Source organism: Pinus tabuliformis, chromosome 9, assembly GCF_031772625.1.
Source record: "Pinus tabuliformis cultivar Carrire ecotype Pingquan chromosome 9, CPIR1, whole genome shotgun sequence".
Lineage (NCBI taxonomy): Eukaryota > Viridiplantae > Streptophyta > Pinopsida > Pinales > Pinaceae > Pinus > Pinus tabuliformis.
In genome coordinates, this window is record NC_142307.1 from 1,236,784,736 (window position 1) to 1,236,806,125 (window position 21,390).

General features: G+C 41.2%; 1 protein-coding gene across 2 annotated transcripts in view; it reads right to left on the reverse strand.

Moving 5' to 3' along the window:
- The window catches only part of SVR1 (pseudouridine synthase family protein), a 246,940-nt gene that overhangs the window by 45,570 nt on the left and 179,980 nt on the right, over positions 1-21,390 (reverse strand). Inside the window, exon 8 of one of the 2 annotated variants that reach the window (XM_089440616.1) lies at positions 10,735-10,791. The exons of the other annotated variant lie outside the window; for it this stretch is intronic. Coding sequence (XP_089296742.1) covers positions 10,735-10,791 — 57 coding nt within the window. The remainder of the gene's footprint in view (positions 1-10,734; positions 10,792-21,390) is intronic. 2 annotated transcript variants of the gene reach the window in all.

Below are 21,390 nucleotides of genomic sequence, written 5' to 3' on the forward strand. Positions count from 1 at the left end.
TATCAACCGAATCTTTGACAGAAGATTCCTCGATCATATGCTTTCCTTCCTACTTCTCATGCAGCAACATATGCTTCGAAATTTATTCTTCAATTAATACCAAGCTATGCCCTCCCTTTCAACCAGGAAGCACCTCTTTATCCGAACTCCCTCTTAATCTTAGAGAGATCTCTTATATTTATGCTTCCTTTGGAAGATCAGCTTCTTCTTTTCGACATCAGAGAATCTTTCATGGCTTCCAACCATTTCATCGGAGTTATCATCAACCTCATCATGCTTATCTTATCAACAAGCATCTTCACTAAGTTGAAGATCGTGTACCTGCACACCTTCAATAGCAAGTACAACCAAATCTATAGAAGCATGATGTTAGCCATATCAAAAACACGGAAGCATTTCAACTTTATTCATATCAGATACCCAAACTTACAAACAAGAGATATATACTCGTCAACATCTTGCTAGGGACTTTATACACCCTAGACTACTTTATAACAACATTCATTCCATCTAGGGTTTCAATATGTCTTCCAAAGGTATGACATACCTTACTACACCATATAGCAAACCCTAGAAATAATATAGCTCTATAAGGTATCTAACAACCTTTCAAAATACATATGTTAGACTTCTCACCATGGATTCATACAAATCCTAGATTTCATACAAACAAAACAATCAAAGTCAATCACAATCACCAGCTTCCACTGGGGTTAGTTCTAACCCCTATATTTTTCAATCAACCATCAAACAATCAATGACCTAAATTTCCTTTCAATCATCAATCTCAACAAAAAATTCAATTGGGACAATCACTCTTGTAGTGACCTTTCTTATGACATTGATAGCACTCTATCTTAGACATGTCAACTTTCTTCCTTGGTCCCTTCGATCTCTTTCCTTTATGATGAGCAACATAAGCATTTGATACTCCTTCAGGATTGGCAACCATTGAGATCCTTAATTCTTCTTGACTACATGCGGTCCATAATTCTTCAAAGGTGGGAGCTACCTTCCAACTATTGAGACCTGAAGCAAATGCACCCCAAGAGGGTGGCAATCCTAATATAGCAGTGATCACCAATTCTTTGTCCGGAACAATCTCATTGATGGCCAAAATATCATCCCTAAGTCTAGCTATCTTCACAAAGAAGGTTGCCACAGTATCTTCTTTAGTCATTTTTGTATTCCTCAACTCATTCTTCAAACTTGCTACTTGACCAATGTTCTTAATAGTGAACAGCGTCAACAATACTTTATACATCTCTTGAGCATGATCGATGTTAGCAATGAACGGGACAAGATTGTCTTTCATCCCTTCTACCATCAGAGTCATAGCCACCAATTCTAAATTCCTAAATTTCGCTTTGTCGACATCACTGGCTTCTTTTGTAGGCTTCTTTACATTTCCGCTTACTAAATCCAGTACCTTGTTCTTCTCAAGGATTAGGTCAATCCTCTTCTTCCAAGGTCTAAAGTTGGATGCTCCTTCAAGTTTGTTCTCACCCTTGATTGAGTTAGACATCTTCCTTGAATATAATACTCTTTCCCTGAGATAGTGCCTATGAATGGATCTTCCTTTTTTCTTCTTTCTTCACCAAAGTTCTAATACCATGTTGGAAAATCAGAAAAGCAGTAAAGATTTTCTTGATCTTGATAATTACTTGTGATGTTTCTTATTATTACGATTCTTTATATCTTCTTTTTTTAGGTCATCAAGAAATTACCAAAAACAGCAGCACATAAAACAATGAACACAAGATGTAGGCACATGCCAGGGCAAAACCCCCCTCGAGGGGAAAACTCACTCAAAGTAATTCTTCCTTTCAATAGTATCCTTTGAGACTCTTCACCCTAGACCAAGACTAGAACTTCCCTCCACACCAAGTCAGCCTCCAGAAGATTGACCTCTTCCCAGCAACTTCGACTATGTAGCAACTTGCAGCAGCTAACAGCTTCCGGCAGTAGTCCAACTTGGAAGACTTCGATCTCCCAATCCAGAACACGAAACAAAGAGAGACCACCACCAAAATTTCGATTTTCCTTGACTCCTTAGAATCACCCAAACTCGCATTCACTTCGACTTCCCGGCAACAGACTTTCCCAACTACCCACTTCGCACTTCTGCCCAGCAACAAGATTTTCACACTTTTGCCCAGTAGAGAGAATTCAAACTTGATGAGAAGTGATGCTCCAAATGAATTCGATGTCCTTCCTTTTATAGGCTTCTTGTGGGGTCGAATAGGGTCTTAGGCTGACTTGATCTTCCCTTAGGCCGACATGGTGTGGAGGTTCCATAATTCATATTTGACTCAATACTAAACCATTTTACATGATTCAAAAGCCCAAGAAGGGTCTCTTTAAATGTACAATAATTCTATAGACTCAGAATAAATCCTAGAAGTCCTCATTGGGGACTTTGACCTAAAACGTGGTGACCCAAGCATTAAACCCATGCTTTAATAAGTCACAATAATAATAATTATTATTATTATTTTCTTTATTCTTTTGACAAGTACATTACATGATGACTCAAGTACATTTTTGAAGGCCGAACATAGTTACATTTTCCAACACCCTTGTGGAAAGTTGTGATAAACTTGAGTGGGGGAGATGTAATATGATAGGGCAATTTTTTGCACTTAGGGTTTCTCAGGTACTAGGGTGTCTTCAAACAAAATTCCTCAATAATGCAATAAACAGTGCTTCCAACCATAACATAAATTATAATCCTTAATTCACAGTAAATAATACTATCCAACAGTCAACAATAAATCCCAGGCACATGATTATGTCCAACAATAATTCTAATACTTAAGCAAATTACAATCAGAATTTGACTAATGATGAAGTGTTCAAATGACTTGCATTGTATTATCTTAATCCACAATTTATAATTCCTTGTATAAGAGATATCCAGATGGGTTTAGGGTGAAGCCCTAACTCTGTTATAGGGAGGGCCAAATGGCTGGGATCCAAGTTGTTCAGGGATGACAATGACTGGTCAGATTAAGTTCTGCTCCCAAATCTATCTTAACCTTACCTCTGAATTTGCCTAGAAACTCCTCCGATTTAGCCATAGTGCCACTGTAATGCTCCAGACAACATTGATCTATCACGGGCTTTGATTTATCTCTTCGTTGGCCTCAGGAAGGATTCGTTCTGCTTGAATTAATGCTCAGGAAGCCCTCATCTAGGCTCAGAAAACTCTTTCTATTCTTCCACAGATTTACCTTAATCTCAAGTTGCTTGTTTACTTCAGAAATTGTCACCTTTGCCTTAGGATAGTTCAATCTCCTGCCTCGAAACAGATATAGATAGCCTCAGAAGAAAAATCGGATATCTTGCCTCAGTATTCCCAACACTATTACTATCCTATAGATAAATTTTCAATGTTTCCAGAACAATATAGAAAAAAGATAAAAACAAAAGTGACTAGGTAGGGTGGGATCACCTCCACCCAAACTAGTCTAAGGAGAAATGGGATCTTTAAACCCTGAGAGCCTCAGACTCAAAGAAAACAGAGACAAATAACCCAATCCAATGATGCTCCAAGTGAATCTAACCCTCTTGTATTTATAGATTTCCTTGAGGGTATTTTTTCTCCTTAATTAATTGAGTGGGGTTTGTTTCCACACAATCTAGCAGGCCTTAAGGAGGGAAAGCCTATGCGTCAAAGAGCTAGACTAAGTAGACTAAGTGACAGCAATGGGACAATGGCCCACCGTCACCTAAACCAATGTCCCCTGCTCTATATGGGCTTTCACTGATGGGAGGAGTCCCAGTAGATAGATAATCACCTTTGATTGATATTCTAGGGTTTATGGAGCTAGGTGATATGGAAAATTCTCTCAAGGGAAGCTCTATATGATGTTTTGACACTTCTAAAAGGCCTTTTTCTCCCTCCAAGAGAACTAGAAAATCTTGCACAAGACCTAGGTTTCGTGATTTATCGTGCTTAGAATTTCTCCTGAGATCAAAGCAAGGGGAAGAAAGGGCTTCCTAAGATTTACTCCAGTGAGTACTAAGCTCATACAACCCTTAAAGAAGTCCCCAAGTCAAAGGAATGCAAGCTAGGGTTTCCCCTCTAGGGCACACCTACGGCAAGAGTTTTTATGGATGAAAACTCAAGGGATGTCCACCAAACTTTGAGGTCTTGTAGACAAGTCCCTAAGCTTGATGTCTGTGCTCCTGAAATTCACCAATCCGTCCTCTAATGCAATTCTCTCTATGTGCTAGCTTAGCCGTCCATGAAGAGGGGACCAAAATACTAGAAGGAGCAATTACGGAGAAGAAAAGGTTTAATCACCAAATGGCTTGGACCAATGCATTATCCTTTGGGCTATGGAGTCCAAGATGCTCTAGATTTGTCGAAATCATCCTTGAGGAGGCCAAGAGTTGATGCCCTAGCTACAAACCCCAAACAATTACCCACTCAAAATTTGTGGAGTTTTATGGAGAACACTATGTTTCATCCAAAAGGAACATTCATCACGTGTCATGATATGAATAACATATGCAATTGCCAACCAAATAGCTTCCAAAATTAGTCTTCAACAATTAGGGCACAAGATAACATTGATCTAGTTACAACAATTCCATACATTAGACATTTTTTCAAGAGCAAAACTTCAATAAAAGGCACTCACAAGATGAAAATATGATATATCCATCCACAAATCAAGAGATAGCTCCAAAGAAGATCGAATTTCAGCTCCAAATATCAAAATGCATCCAAGATCATCCAATAGCCAACCAAAGAAAAAGTGTGAATTTGCCAAGAAGGTCGAAATTCCCAAGTGTGATGATGATCCAATACAAATGAAGTTGAGTTCTATTTATATGAGTCCTACTAGGTCGAATTTAGCCTATAAGCCCCCAAACATTATAAAAATGGGCAAGATACATGCCTTGGTCACAAGCCGACCAAGTAGCTTTTACAAATTATGAAATAACCATCCAAATGCTAGCCGAATTGATGACATCATGCTGATGTAGGGCTATTGGAGGGCCACGTTGAGTCCTCTTGGTGCCAAAATGTGTGAGAGGGCTCCATAAATCATGAACTAGGGGATGGCCCCTAATTCTCCATGCAAGTCATCATGTGGGGCCCCAAAATGAGTTTGGGGCACAGAAACTAGTCTCATGGGTCTCCTGATTATAGAATAGCTTGTAGATGCTCCAATACTAAGAATTATGACGATGGTGCTTGCCCTCCCATGTCTCAAGGGATGAGACAAACCTCCTCTAGGCCTTCGATCAACTGCCAGGCCACGTGATCACTGCTAAGCCGGTTGGGGCACACTGGTCCAAGTGCATCATCTCATGAATAAAATGGTGCAATGAGTAGACTGTGAAAGGTGTTGAACGTACCCATGGTGTGAAATAATGCTTTGCACATGATGGGAGACCCATGACTCTCAACGCTTCACTCAAGGGTGTCAATATGATCCTCTGGTGGACATGGGCCCCAATTTAGTTGCCCAACCCATGATGAAACCACCTACCAATTTTTATTTCCTTAATAAAAATTATAGTTTTTTCTTCAAAAAAAATATATTTCACTTAATTTTACAATTAATGAGTTATCTCATTCCTAATAAATTGAATACATTGCCCCTTCGCTCACACAGTAGATTGTCCTTAGTTCAAAAGCATTTTTTTCCATAACTTTCATAACTCTGCTAGTAAAATCTTAATTCCTAAGTTACTGGAAGCGCTGTCTGGCCACCTGGATCTGTCATTCGGTGTTTCAGATCCTGGAACGCGTACAAAACGACCTTGAAACGTATCCGTGCCATTTCAAAAATTCTGAAACGCCAGAGGAAAATTGCACGCCGTTTCCGAGAGGTTTTTCCGTTTTTGAAACGGATCCAGGAAATTTAGCATACGTATTTGTTAGTTGGAAATGGATCTAGGGTTTTTTAATACGTTTCAGGTATTTTCAGTGGCTACCGGAAACGGGAGGATGCAAGGGTCGGGCGCGGGATTTTCTTTTGATATGTTATACATTTACAATTTTCATTTTTAGTTTACCCTCTGACTTCCACGCGAGAGCCGATTGCTGCCACCCGAGAGCTGATTGTTGTCACCCAAGAGTCGAGACTACTTGCCTCTTGGTGCCCGAGAGCCCGAATGCTGCCACCCGAGAGCTGCGACTTCTGCCCGACTGTTGCTGCCACCCGAGAGCTGAGACTTCCGCCCGACTGCTGCTGCCGCCCGAGAGCCACATTTCTGAGTTTAGTTGTTGTCGCCGACTTTAGTTCAGATTGTCGTTGCTCTTCAATTCAAACTGTCGCCGACTATTTGGTACATAGGAAGAACTTCCCCCCTCCCATTGAACGAGTACATGCTATGCAAAAAGGCATTGCACATATATTACTGAAATTATTTATTGTTGAAATTATGAAGACGTTCTGATCTACGACTCTAAGTTCTAACCAATGGTATCCTTGTATATCTATAAGGCTTCATATATCTATCTTGAGTTGTTTACCATTCATTTTAGCTGAAGTTTCTTTTACCCATCTTATTCTTGTGTTTGCTGAAGCTGCAAATTTTATTTTTGCCCAAGAATCTTTTTCTATTTTTCACCTTATGTTTCCCCACCCCATAAATATTAATGTTCCTCGAAGTAGCAGACGCGGTGCCAACAAAGAGAACCACAACCACCGTGGCAATAACAACAACGGGCAATTTAGTCGATCACTACATTTTTCAGAAAAATAGAAACAAAAACAAAAACACAAATGATTGTCCATTGTTGAAGGCAAGATGCTATATGTCATTTTATAACAAGAGGCAACCAATTTATGTCCACATAAAATTTTTCATCCAATCCACAGTGTAGGATCCTTTTCCTTTCCCAACACAACATGAGCGTGCAATCCTTTGCTATTCATATTGTGACTAGTTCAACAATCAATATGTGAACATCGATACAACGCAGAACGTGATCGTTGCTTCTGTTATCATTCATGGAAAACAAGGACGGGCATTATTACAAACCCTGTAACAATAAAATTATAAATTGTGTTTTGCCAACACGAATATGCATCAGCTGAAATTATATTCCAATTTGGTTGGTTTTGGCCAAACTGCCCAAGAATCTTTTACTATTTTTTATTTTTATTTCTTTTAAAAAATATGTTTCATATTACAAAGAGAAAATGTACATATTTGTCAATTTGTCAATTTTATTTTGCAGTTTCATTTACATCATCCTCATCATTCATGGCGACTTCAAGTTCAGCCATTCGTGAGGCAGAGAAAGTGGAACATGAAAATGAATCTGCCCTTAAAGTTGATCCAAAGTCACCACTTTGGAAATATGTAACTATTGTTGGAAAGATCCAAGGAGGGGGATCATTGGTATGGGTTTGCAGTGAGTGTAAAAAGGAGTATAAGGGATCATACACACGGGTCAAAGCACATTTACTTGGGTTAAAAGGCAATGGGGTTCAAATATGCAGTGGCCCACCTAAAGAGAATGGGGCAGATGGAAATGGTTTAAGCAAGGCAAAACTTGCAAAATATCAAAAAGAACAAGACGAGGCGGATGCTAAAGAAAATGAGGCAAATCCTACCTCTCAATTAAAACACCCAACAAGGTTGGGAGTATCTTCATCAAAGCCTCCACTTCATTCTCATGGAATTGTTGGTTCAAAGCGGTCTAATTTGGGACCACTCGAAAGGAGTTTTAATAATGATGCTCGAGAGATGGCAAATGCAGCTATAGGCCAATGTATTTATGCAAATAGCCTTCCTTTTAACCTTGTGCGATCTCCTTACTGGGCAAAGATGATAAAAGCAATGAATGAAGCCCCAAAAGGGTTTAAGAGCCCTGGATATGAAAAGGTCCGCACCACAATGTTGAGTGCTGAAAAGTTAGATTTGGAGGCTAAATTAAGCCCCATTCGTAATTCATGGCGCCTTTCAGGGGTGTCCATCATTTCTGATGGATGGACAGATCAAAGGAATAGGCCTTTGATTAATGTGATTGCTCAAAGCCCAAAGGAGGCAATGTTTTTGAGGCAATGGATTGTGAGGGGCAGATGAAAGATTCTCAATTCATTGTTGACATCTTGATTGAAGCAATTGAATTGGTGGGGCCAGAAAATGTTGTCCTAGTAATAACTGACAATGCAATGGTGTGTAGAGCAGCAGGTCTAGTTATTGAAGGCAAATATCAGCACATATTTTGGACCCCTTGTGTTGTACATTCATTGAACCTCATGTTGAGTAAGATGAGGAAGCAAATTGAGTGGATTCATGCTATTTTAAAGAGGCAAAAGAAATTCAAGCATTCATCACAAACCACCACTTGTCCCAAGGCATCTACAGGGAATTTGCGAAGGTGGAGCTCCTTAAGGTAGCTAACTTTAAAGTTTATTTCATAAATTCTAATTTCTATGACTCTAAATTCAAATACGTAAATTGGATTCTCAAATGTCATGATTCGTGAATCATAACAGTCTTCAATTAAATTATGATTTTTAATTTATTGAAACATTGAAATTTGGCACCTGAAGGTTGCCGAGACTCAATTTTCTTCTCACATCATAGTCTTAACAAGACTTATGCAGGTGAAATATGCATTACAATCAATGGTATGCAGCTCTCTTTGGAATAAATGGAGGCAATCCCAATTTGATAGAGCACAAGCAGTAAAAAAGTTGGTTGTTGATGATGAATGGTGGGATAAGGTGGAGTACCTCTTAGAATTTACTAAGCCAATTGTGGATTTGCTCTGTATGTTTGACACAGATATGCCTAATTTGGGAGAGGTGTATGAGGGCATTGATTCCATGATAGAGAAGATAAGGGTGGTTATAAATGCTAAGGAGAATGACCCAAATGAATTCTTTTACAGAGAAGTAAAAGATATATTGACCAAAAGGTGGAACAAGATGACCACTCCATTGCACCTTTTGGCCTATGCCTAATTTGGAAGAGGTGTATGAGGGCATTGATTCCATGATAGAGAAGATAAGGGTGGTTATAAATGCTAAGGAGAATGACCAAAATGAATTCTTTTACAGAGAAGTAAAAGATATATTGACCAAAAGGTGGAACAAGATGACCACACCATTGCACCTTTTGGCCTATGCAGTGAATCCAAAATATTATGCTGCAGAGTTGCTAAGTGATCCAGAAAGAACTGCACCAAGAAAAGACCTAGAAGTCTCACAAGGATTTAAAAAGGCTTTTAGAAAGCTTTTTGTAGATCTTGAAATTGGGCTTCAGATTCGTTCATAGTTTGCTCATTTTGTGGGATCAGAGGGTTGGGGTTCTAATATTGATTGTATGCGGGACAAGAGGGCAATGAGTCCAATTGAATGGTGGAACTACTATGGTGGAGAACTTCCACATATCCAAAAATTGGCCATCAGGATCTTGTCACAGGTTGCTAGTTCCTCTTCAACAAAAAGGAATTGGAGTATATATGGCTTCATCCATTCGGTGAAGTGAAACAGATTGGGCTTCAAAAAGGTTGAGGAACTAGTGTATGTTCATTCAAACCTTTGTCTTCTATCACACAAGCGAGACGAATACAAATTTTGGGCCGCCAAATTATGGGATGTGGAACCAGAGTTGTCTGACTTGGATATGACGTTGAATGTCAGGTCTCATATGACTTTGTTTGATGCAGAGTCACCAATAGGTGGATCTTCAAGTGGACATGGAAGCAATGTTACCACTTCTGGAGAGGATGTGGAATTTCTTAGTGACAAGAATGAACTTGAAGACATATTTGATGATATGTAAATGTAATTTATGATGGTGTTTTAACTTTTAAACTTTTGAACAACCATATGAATTATGAATAATGATAGTAGACTGTCGGTCATAGTTCATTTTGTACTTTGTACTATGTAGTGTGCATTATTAATTTTGGTGATGATGTTGTATTTGTACGTTGTAACTTGTCATATTGATGATTGAAATTTGAAACAGAAACTTGATGATATGTTGAATCATGAATGTTATAATAATCATTAATGATGATGATGATAGATGATCATTGATTATGTATTTGTAGATATAATCTAGATTCTAAAAGATGAATGGTAATATGAAATTCTTATTTTGTTATATATATGTGTGTGTGTGTGCCGTTTCATGCCATATCGTATCTAGATTTTTTGAAAATTTGCCATATTCGTTTCAAACCCCATATCCGTATCTGTTCCCGTATCCGTATCCGTATCAAGTTTTCATAATTGCGAAATTTCCTTCATGTAATGGCCAATCAAATAGCCATTTGGAGAGGTGGTTAGGATTAATGATATTTAAGGACAAGTCTCGGGTGTTTTGGAGATATGTAGGAGTTATAATGTAATAATATTGTGTTATCACACTACCCTAAGTCAGCAACAAACGGTTGAACAAATTGTTGTCACCACTATGCATGAATGTCATGTTTAATAAAAGTTCATTGAAGAACCATCATGTTTTCTCTGTCACCTCTCTCCTCTCATAAATGTTTAACATGCAGCTTGCTATAATTTTAGCTATGCCCCATGTTTGATACAAAGACAACAATGAATTTCTACAAAGATTGTTTTGTGACCCTTATCAGAGAAAATGAGTGCCAGCTGCAATATACTATCAGTACATGAATGATGACACCAATCGAGAAATAAGAAAGATTGCATATACCTGCTACCTAAATAAATCTAGTTAACATTGCAATATAAAGTGTTTTCCGACATAAAGGGAAGGTAACCATACTTTCAGTCCAGCATTCTTTATCAGATGGCGAACTTCATGGTTTCTCCCCTCACAAACCTACATCCAGTGAAGATAGGTTTGGTATATCCAATTAATATAAGAAAAATAATTAACGTTGACCCAGACATCAATGATTGTAAAAATAACAGTTTGATACAAGAAAGAAAAATCAGACTTCTTTGTTTGGTGCTCCATAATATTGTTCTTCATAGTCAATATTTAGGAGTAAAATTAGCATGATTGTTGCAGTCATAATAAATTATGATCACATGATTAGTTCAAGCTATTTTAGTTTTGAATTTTAATTTAATCTAGATATTAATTCCCACTAGTGGTCAAAATCAGCCAATGGGACTGCAGGACATACAAAGACAAAAGTGATCAATGGAAGTGCTAAAAGAATCTCCATAAAAACTACAAAATTACACAAACATAAAAATACGAGTGTAGATTGGGATGAAAAGAGGCTTAATAAAAGATACAATGAAGCACTAGAAAACCTCGAAGAGTGAAGATGGGAAACAATCTAAAGAAGGGTTCCAAGGTAAATGTTTTATGCCAGAAATTATGTTACCCAAGAAATCTCCTATCATCCTTCAACCAGCGTTCCCACATGTGAAGTTTATAAGTGCGATACTCCTTTGGAAGATAATAGTTTATCTCCAGATGTAGTTAATGGGGTAAAACACCAAGTTGAGCTAGAGGAACATGTAAGCCACAAGGTAAGTGCAATTCAAGATATCCTAAACTGCAAGAAAGTCCATCTATAATCTGCATGCTCGAGTGGTCGAAATGTTAAAGCTTTGCACTTAGGGACTCTTTTGGCTTGATACATGTGGGTTTTGAGTAGGCTTTGTGGACCTCTATTCTAATGTCTCTATTATTCTCTCTCTTAGTGAGATAAGCAACATCAACGGAGACCTCTAGAGGAGGGGATCTTTCAATATCCAAATTCATCAATTGGTGAAGAGTGTAATATTCCTAATAGGAAAATACAACAAATAATAGAAACAAGTACAAGGAACAACCATAAACAGGGACTTCACATGCATATCAAAACACCAGGAAAATAAAGCAGAACAACTAAGCCACTTTATTAATCTCGAGAATGATGAGTACAATGAGTAAGGAAAATGGAACTTGGGCTTGTTACTGCAAGTTATGCAAAACCCAGGTGAGACAACTCTGATCTAGAGAAAATACTGGCCCAAACTAGTACTGCGCACTACCCAGGAAATTATTGATGTTGCTGCTAGAATAAGACTAAATATTCTGCTCTGAAAAATGCTTGGATCACCCTGAAATTGCAGCCACGGGCTGCATTCCTCATACCCAAAAATACCTTGAAAGGGTTTGGCCCAACTCTAAGCCAAAACTAAACCCGCAAAGTGATGCAAATTTACCAGTTAAGCGGCAATACGCCCTGCTATATGAATGAGAATTTCGAGGCCGAATATCGCCTGGAAAATTCTATAAAATTAATTGGAGACTCCTCTCAATAAACCCATAAAAACCCAAAAAGGGTTTTGGCTAAGTCCACCAATCCCCAGTGTCCCCCAACAAGCGTGAATTACCCAATCTGGTCAAAAAAACACCCCACAATTTTGATACTACTGAATTATGCCCAAATCAATCACAGGAAATTCCTCCCAACTCTGGCTAAATTCTCCACTGAGAAATACCTCCTATCACCAACCCTTATCTCTCTCGACTCCACTTCTCTAAATCCCTGTGCAACACTTGGTCAATAGCTTTTGTGCCCTTGCCAAAAGATAGAAAATTTGACCCACGTAATAGCTGTTGATTTTGGGTAGCATCAGATGTGCTCTAGCTCCGAAATTTTGTGGAGGGGCTAGAACACATGAGATCTCCAGAACCCAGAAATCGTTTGGACAAATTCCACCCAGATGAGGAGTTATTAAAATAATTAATATTTTTAATGAGTTCGTAATTCTAAACTTAGGAAACTAAAAATATTAATGTGTATTAATAAAAATATGGGTGAGAAGGTTCTAAGTGACGAGGATCAAGCTGCTTTAATCTTAGCCGTTGATTAGAGATTAGATCACGGTCATTGATTCATCAACAGGAAAAGTATAAGAGGAGGCTTGAGGGTCAGTTGGAGATACATCAAGAGATCAAAGAGTTTGATTTTTTCTGGGGTGTGGTTTGCTGAGAAAGTCGAGCTAAGTGATCTGAGTTGCAGAGAGAGAGGGGAAGTTCGGCAGAGGGACTTCAGTCCAAAGCTGAGAATACATAGCAGAGAGGCAGACAGCGGCAAGAGAGACAACGCAACTCCAGAGAGGGTGATGCAAAAGCTAGAGGGGTTGACGCAGTCCCTTAGAGGCAGCGTTCGGGTTTTCTTTGGGGCAGAGAGAGCAGCAGTTCAGCATATCGACTTCTGAGCAAGGGAGGCTCACTAGGAGGGTGACGCAGCTCCTAGAGGAGGTGACACAGTCCAACACAAAGCTTGGAGCAGCCATCGCTGGCCAGCACTGGGAACAACATTGTCATCTATGGGGTTTAATCATCCAGTTGCTGGAACTGCCAAAATATCTGTCTCCGGATAGCGGTACTTCTGCCAGGTTTATTCTCTGTTGGGTGATCCGGATTTGGCACCCTAGTTGTATTCAGAAATCGGCTTAATAATACAAACCCTCTATATGTTGCACTGGTTTTCCCGCATTGGGTTTTTCCGAGGACGATTGTCCAAAAATAACGGTGTCCCTTGTGTGATTGTCTCAGTTTATTTCAGTTCATGATCTGTATGTATGTGTAGGTTGCAATAGTGTTTTCATCGTTGTTTAAACATTTAAATAACTTGTTGATTGTAAAGAACAAGTAGAAGATGATAAACCAGTGATTGCAGTAGGATTTCTGATGTGTAGATTCAGAAATTTTCACATGGTATTAGAGCATTGCAAATCATAGGAAACTGAAGACACCAGCGGAGAAATCCTAAGAATTTTCTGCAGAGACGCAATTGTCATGAGTGGCAGTGTTGTTTCAGAAGCAGGGGAGTAGTTGTAGGAGTGACGTAGAGGCTCACGCTGTGCCTGCATCAACATTTCGAGCCTACAAAGGGTGATGCAGAGCCAAAGAGGAGCCCACGCAGTAACTGCGTCAGCTCTCTGGGCCAGCGTAGAGCTTGAGAGGTTTGAATCAGTGAGTTGTCGGGGCTGAGGGAGAAGCGCAGATTCGATTTGAGGAGCTGGTGGGACATTGTTTCTATTGGTGTAGAATAGTGTATGTGGAGACAGCGCCGAGGTAGAGAGAGTCACTGCCTTGATAGATTTCTAGCCAAAGAAATCTAGATCTGGGTTGCAGTAGCAAAGGAGGATTGGCGAGGAAGTGATTTGACAGTTGGCAGGAGGATTTTTGTGAAAGAAATCAGGACTCAGAGGGGGTCTAGAGGAGCTTGTTCCTTAGAGGGTTTCTTGCGCCAAAGAAATCCAGATCCAAGTCTTTCTAGATTGATAGCAGGAGAGGCAGAAGAGAACCAATCCTATTTTTGAGCAGAGATGGCAATGAATGGGTTGAGGGATCAGGACAGATTGGATGGAGCAACCAATTTAGTCATCTAGGAGGCCAGGATCCTGGCAATCCTAAACAAACATCACATCAAGGACTATGCCTTGAAGGTAGTTGCTGAGTCAGTCGACGCTAATCCCTTGAAGAAATATGAGGAGGCCCGGGCTAACCAAGTGCATGATCCTAGACGAGGTCAAAGATCATGTAATACCACACATTTCTGAGAAGAACACAACAAGGGAGATGTAGGAGGCATTGACCACCTTGTATCAAGGATCTTTCGTCCAACGAAAGATGCTATTAGAAAATCAGTTGAGATAGTACCAGATGCAGAAAGGAGAGGAGATCGATCCCTTCCTTCTCAAGTTGCAAGGGATTCACGACCAGTTGACTTCTATGGGGTCTACACCAGATCTTGAGTTCATGGTCAGGACTGCCCTAAATGCAGGCACTAAGGACGGGGAGAATTTTGTCCAAAGTATCTTAGGTAGAGTGACTCTCCCCAGTTGGGAGGAGATGTGGGCAACTCTTTGACAAGAAGAGCTCAGGAGGATGACCAAGACTGAGAGTAGCAGTAAGGGAGTCCAGGTCAAGAAGGAGGAGGAGGAGGATGCAGCTCTCGCATCATCGGGACAGCAAGCACAGCAAAAGTGAAAGAAGAAGGACATCACTAAGGTCAGATGCTTCAACTATGGGGAATTGGGACATTATGCCACTCAGTGCCCTCGGAAGAAGGGCAAGGGGGGAGCTTTTGAACCAAAGGCTGCTCTAGCGAAGACGGACAAGGAAGGCGAGGATGACGATTGTGTCGTGAGTGCTCATGTGCCTCTAGAGAAGAGGTGGGGGGACATGGAGTTGTAGTCAAGAGGACTACATGGTGGGGCAGGATCCTTGAGGTGCCTAAACTCTTGGATCACATACGGCTACAAGAGCCCTTAACGACAATAGCAAAATGACGGGTGTTGGTTGGTGCGAGGTGTGATGGAGCGACAGTGGCCGAGCTAGATTGCCAAAGTTTGAGGCAGCACAGTTGATGTTGTAGCAGTGCGAGAGGCACAGAGCAGTTTGCAACAGTGCAATGGCAGCAGAGGGTCAGCACAGATTAGCAGCAGAGGTAGCTTCAGGATCACGAGGCATCCATACTGACTAGGATGTCAGTGTTTGGGTGAGTTTTCAGTTGCTTACTTCTCAGCAACTGAGTTGCAGTGCAGCAGTTAGTAGTGGCAGTGCTATGGGCAGCATGATGCAGCGTTTTGAGAGGGAGTTGTAGTACAGATGCAGGAGTGGCAGTGGCAGAGTCATGCGCAGCAGTACAGGAAGCAGCGGTGCAGTGGATGAAGGGCAGCAGGCCAAGCATTAGCAGCAGAGACGACTGATGTAGTGGATCAGTGTAGTACTTTTGTTGAGAAGTATTGTTAGAGCACATTTTTCGCTAAGAGGGAGTGTTGATTTTGGGTAGCATCGGATATGCTCTAGCTCTGAAATTTTGTGGAGGGGCTAGAACACATGAGATCTCTAGAACCCAAAAATCGTTTGGAGAAATTCCACCTAGATGAGGAGTTATTAAAATAATTAATATTTTTAATGAGTTCCTAAGTCTAAACTTAAGAAAATAAAAATATTAATGTGTATTAATAAAAATATGGGTAAGAAGGTTCTAAGTGACGAGGATCAAGTTGTTTTAATCTTAGTCATTAATTAGAGATTAGATCACGGTCGTTGATTCATCAACAGGAAAGTATCAGAGGAGGCTTGAGGGTCAATTGGGGATATACCAATAGATCAAAGAGTTTGATTTTTTTTGGGGCGTGGTTTGTTGAGAAAGTCAAGCTAAGTGATCTGAGTTGCAGAGAGAGGGGTAGTTCGGCAGAGGGACTTCAGTCCAAGGCCGAGAATACATAGCAGAGAGGCAGAGCAGCAACAGGAGAGACAGTGCAGCTCCAAAGAGGGTGATGCAAAAGCTAGAGGGGTTGACGCAGTCCCTTAGAGGCAGCGCTGGGTTTTTTGTGGGGCAGAGAGAGCAGCAGTTCATCATATCGACTTCTAGGCAAGGGAGGCTCATTGGGAGGGTGACGCAACTCCTAGAGGAGGTCACGCAGTTCCAGCGCAGAGCTTGGAGCAGCCATCGCTGCCCAGCACTAGGAACAACATTGTCATCTATGGGGTTTAATCATCGAAGTGTTGGAACTGCCAAAATATCTATCTCCGGATAAAGGTACTTTTACCAGGTTTATTCTCTGTTAGGTGAGCCAGATTTGGCACCGTAGTAGTATTCAGAAATCTGCTTAATACAAACCCTCTATATGTTGCACCAGTTTTCCCGCATTGGGTTTTTCCGGGGACGATTGTCCAAAAATAACGGTGTCCTTTGTGAGTTGTCTCAATTTATTTTAGTTCATAATTGTATGTATGTGTAGGCTGCAATAGTGTTTTCATCGTTGTTTAAACATTTAAATAACTTGTTGATTGAAGAGAACAAGTAGGAGATGATAAACCAGTGATTGCAATAGGATTTATGATGTGTAGATTCAGAAATTTTCACAATAGCCTCCAATCCAGCTCGGCAAATCACTGTCCAAACTCCAGTCTAACAATACGAAAATTCCCTACAAAATCTCGGAGCCTCTAACCCATGCTTGCTCCCATAATGTGCCCCACAAAATATCTCTGCATCCAAGAAAAATGCACTACTGAGTAAACCCATGCAATTATGTCCAATGGGAGCTCTAAAAATTGCCTCACTAGGGAGACTCTAAGTTCTCTGAAATGAGGGTGGAATTCCGCATGGAATTCCTGGTGCTAAAAACATTCTAGTCCTAGTGCTAAACAACTCCAAGAAAAGATGAAATATGAAGTGTAATAGTCAAAAGATGATCCACAAAATGAGTCCCTCCTCCAATAATATTTTCTTTGCATCCTTCTAGACTCTTTAATATTATTTTATTGGTGGGGGCCATTTTCCACTTAGTTACTTTTTCCACTATTTTAATAAAATAATAATTTGCCACCAATCTGCAATAAAAAAAAAAAAAAATACTTGCCACCTTTCTCCAAAATACTAGCTGCCCTTTTAATTAATATTACCAAAATTGGGCAGAATTCCCATGCTTACAAAATTGGGGATATTACAAAGAGAAGAAGCTTTGGCATACCAATTGATCTCAACTCTTTCACCAAAATGTTGCAAGAGGATTGGAGAGCTAGATATAGATATTTGTTGTCCCCGATTGAAAGTTATCCATGCATTGGACCCTATGTAACATGGTTAGAAAAACATGGGAAATCATAGAGGTGAAAAGATGACAAGCACTAAACTAAGCTAAGATGATAAGGTGTAGCACTGTTATCTTTGTATGGGTGTGCTTTGATAACATGGCGATGAGAATCCTCTCAAAGTGGTTTTGACTTGTTTTCTTTAGATAGAATATGCACCTTACAACCATAGAGGAGAGATGTAGTTGCCAAAGAGTGTAATGTTCCTAACTAGGATAAACAGTGATATACAAAGCAGGTAAACAAACCAACACCCAGAAATGAGAAATAATCAGCAGACACCCATAAAAACATTGCAAAAAAGAATCATTTGAGCCATATTATTAATTCTTTTCGAAGCAAATACAATAGTGATGGAATGGTGCACCTGGGCTTGTCTCAGTGGACAAGCGTGAAAAAAACCAAGTGAGTAAACAACAGCCCAAGTGTTGCACAACTGCTGATCCAAGGATGATCTGCACTGCCCATAAACTATGTTCCCTGTTGAAAAGGATGAGCTGGAAACTCCACCTCCCGTGCTCGAAAATCGCTGCAACTTTAGACCCCCAGAATTTGACCCCCAAGCACCACGTCCTCCTCACGCTGTGAAGTACAGCCTGCTTGTAACTGGCTGGAAAGGCTCTCCAAATCACCCCCAATTGCTGAGATACTCCCCTCTAAGGCTTACCCCACTTCTCCCTACTAACTCCATCTCTATAGCCCCTTCCCCCAACTCCCACGTGTGTCCAGTGATGGCTCTCTACGCAAGCTTCAGTGACTATAAATCGAGCTGCCCAAATGCAGCAATCTCCTGGTCCAAAACTCTCCCCCCAAAGGCTAATCCTCTGCTGAAACTCCAACTCCCAAACTTTCCTAGCAAATGTTGCCCAGGCGAACCCCCAAGTAGCCTCTGCGTGTTCCCCTCCCGTGAGTTCCAGAAATACGCACTAGTTGAATCGAAGGCTGAGTGATACGACTGTAAACTCCTCTGGCTCTACCCCAAGGTAGTACAAATTGCCTTCCTAGGGTGGCACTTGAGATCCCCCAAAGAAAGGTTGAGTCTCCTGCCTGGAAAACTCGATGCTAAACAATTGGTAACTCGGCTAAGCAGCTCGAGCAACACAATTGAGTTTGATAGACAAATGATGCCTTGGGTTTGGAAGTTCCTCCTCATAACTTCGTGGGCCTTCCTTCCCCATGTGGGACCCTCTCTCCAGCCATTCGATTTCCCCTCCAAGGCAATTCGAATTGCCCAAGAGTCCAAGTGCCTTTTTCCCCCACGTGGGTGGCCCCCACCTTCCACTAGTGATGTAATTCAGCCCCCCTTTTCTCCTAAGTTCGTAAGTCAAAAATGTATGGCCTCCACCTTTACCAAAAATTATTCAAAATTGTTGGAGACCAAACCTGTTACAAATATTTTTAGGAATGGTCATTACAATCCTCCCCTCCCAAATGTTGCTTGCCCTCAAGCAACCTCAGCGTTGGATGCTCCAAAATGTGTTCACCCTCCCATGTGGCATCTTCATCTAGCAAGTTCATCCATCACACCAAAAACTCCCTAATGGTCCTGCTCCTTAACTTCCTCTCCCGAGTCTCCAAAATGGCCTCTGATTCCAAAACCAAATGTCCCTCATCATCCTGTGGGGGTAACTCTATAGTTGTTGTCACCTGTTACCCCAACACCTTTTTGAGGCATGAGACATGGAAGATGTTGTGAATCTTGCTCCCCTGAGAAGGCTCCAACTCATAGACCACCTCTCCAACTCGTCTGACCACCCTGTACAGCCCATAGAAACGCGGTTGTAGCTTCTCGACCCCTTTTTGCTTCAAGGTATACTGTCTATATGGCTATAGACGAAGATACACCAAGTCCCCCTCCTCAAAATGTCTCTCAGTCTGGTGCCTGTAAGCCTACATCTTCTGCTGATTTTGTGGTGTCACTAAGTTGTCCTTGAGAGCCTTGAGAATGTAATGTCCCTTCCGAAATTAAATTGTCGCAAGTTTATCTATTCTACAATTTTGACAAATTTTGGAAGCCATGGGACCCATGTGATTTTTGGAAAAGACTTAGGAAGGAAAAAGGGGTCGAAATGTTTTGTTGGCATAACGTGGGGGCCACCCACATGAGGAAATACGCACCACCTTAGAGGGAAGTTCAAATGACTAAGAAGGGAAAGTCGAATTGCTAGTTGGATGGGGCCCACATGGGGAAAAGAGGCCCACGAATTATAAATCGAGGCGGCTCAGCCTCATTTGGCATCTTTTGACATATTGAACTCAATCTTAGTTGCTCAAGTTGCTTAGTTGGGTTACTTGTTGTTTAGCACCGAGTTTTCCAAGCAAAGAACTCAACCTTTCTTTGGGGGACTTCGAGTGCCACCCTAGGAAGGCAAATCGTACCACCTTGGAGGAGCTGGAGGGATTTCAAAGCTCATCTTACAGCCTTTGGCTCAGCTAGTGCGTGTTTTTGGAGGACGCAGGGAGGGAGCACGCAGGGGTCATTTTGGGAATCTTCCAAGCAGCATTTGCCAGGAGAGTTTTGGCATTGGAGCTTCAATGGAGGATCAACATTTTGGAGGAGTTTCAGAGCAAGAAATTGCTACTAGTGGGCAGCACGAATTGCAGCTTCCTGGGCCTACGCAGAGGGCTTTCACTGGGCACATGTGGGAGCTTGAGGGATGAGTTGAAGAGTTGGAGATTGCCAGGAGAAATAAGGGAAACCTTGGAGGGGAGTATCTCAGCCTTTGGGAGTACTTGGCAGGGCTTTTCCAAGAAGCTACAGGCAAGTCATATTTCCTAGCTCTTGGAGGAGGACGTGGTATTTGGGGGTCGAATTTCAGGGGTCAGAACTAGACCAAACCCTTTTTGGGTTTTGGTAGGTTTTGGTTGAGGAGCTTGGGGCTAGTTTTGCAGAATTTTTTGGGCGGATCTGAGGGGTCAAACAAGGGTCAAAACTCAGCTAGCAGCGAGGGGAATTTGGGCCGAAATTCCGAGGTCAACATTTGGCCAATTCCTTCGTGGGTTATTCTGGGTATTTGGTGGAGAGTTCAAGGTTAATTTCCCAAACTTATTTGAGCACCACAGGTGGGGTTTCTAGCAACATCTTGGCAACAGACAACATAGTTTCACAAAGGTACCGCAGGGCATCATTGCAGCAGCTTTTTGTGCCATTTGGGCTTGACATATTGGCAGTTGGGCTTGATCACGCTTGTCATTGAGGCAAGCCCGAGTGCACCACTTGCACATTATTGTACTTTGCTCTTAGATTATAATAAAATGGTTCAACTGATGGTTATTCCTGGACTTTTTATGGGTGTGCACTGAATGTTTCATTTTTATGGTATTGTTTTTATTGTTTGCTTTGCATAGCAGTATATTCCCTAATTTGGAACATTACAGTGGTATCAGAGCATGATCTTGGCCCAGTTGTGGGTAGCTAGAAGATCATGGAAGATTTAGGTATGAGTGCACAGTGACAGGTGAAACTGGCGACAACCCCATGGCTTAAGGGAAATCTAGTATGCATAAATTTTGGGGTGGAATCCGTTGGGACGATGAGAGATTGGCCCAGTTGAGGAGGGTGATAGACCATACCTATCCTCAACCTTACAACAGAGACACTAGAGGTGAGCAGGTCGTGAGCGTGCAGCCATCTACCATATGTGGGGAAGGTCGACAAAATCAGGACACTAGATCTCCTGAGAAGGAGCAGGAAGGACAGGGACAATTAGAGGGTGAGACCAAGGGACGCTTTTGCTGGTGGAGACCTAGATTTAGATATCAGAAGCCTGAGGAGGAGGTTGAGCATGATGCTAAGAGCCCACAGGATGGTGAGGAGCACATCGATCTACCCGGTGTGGTGCAGGAGTCACC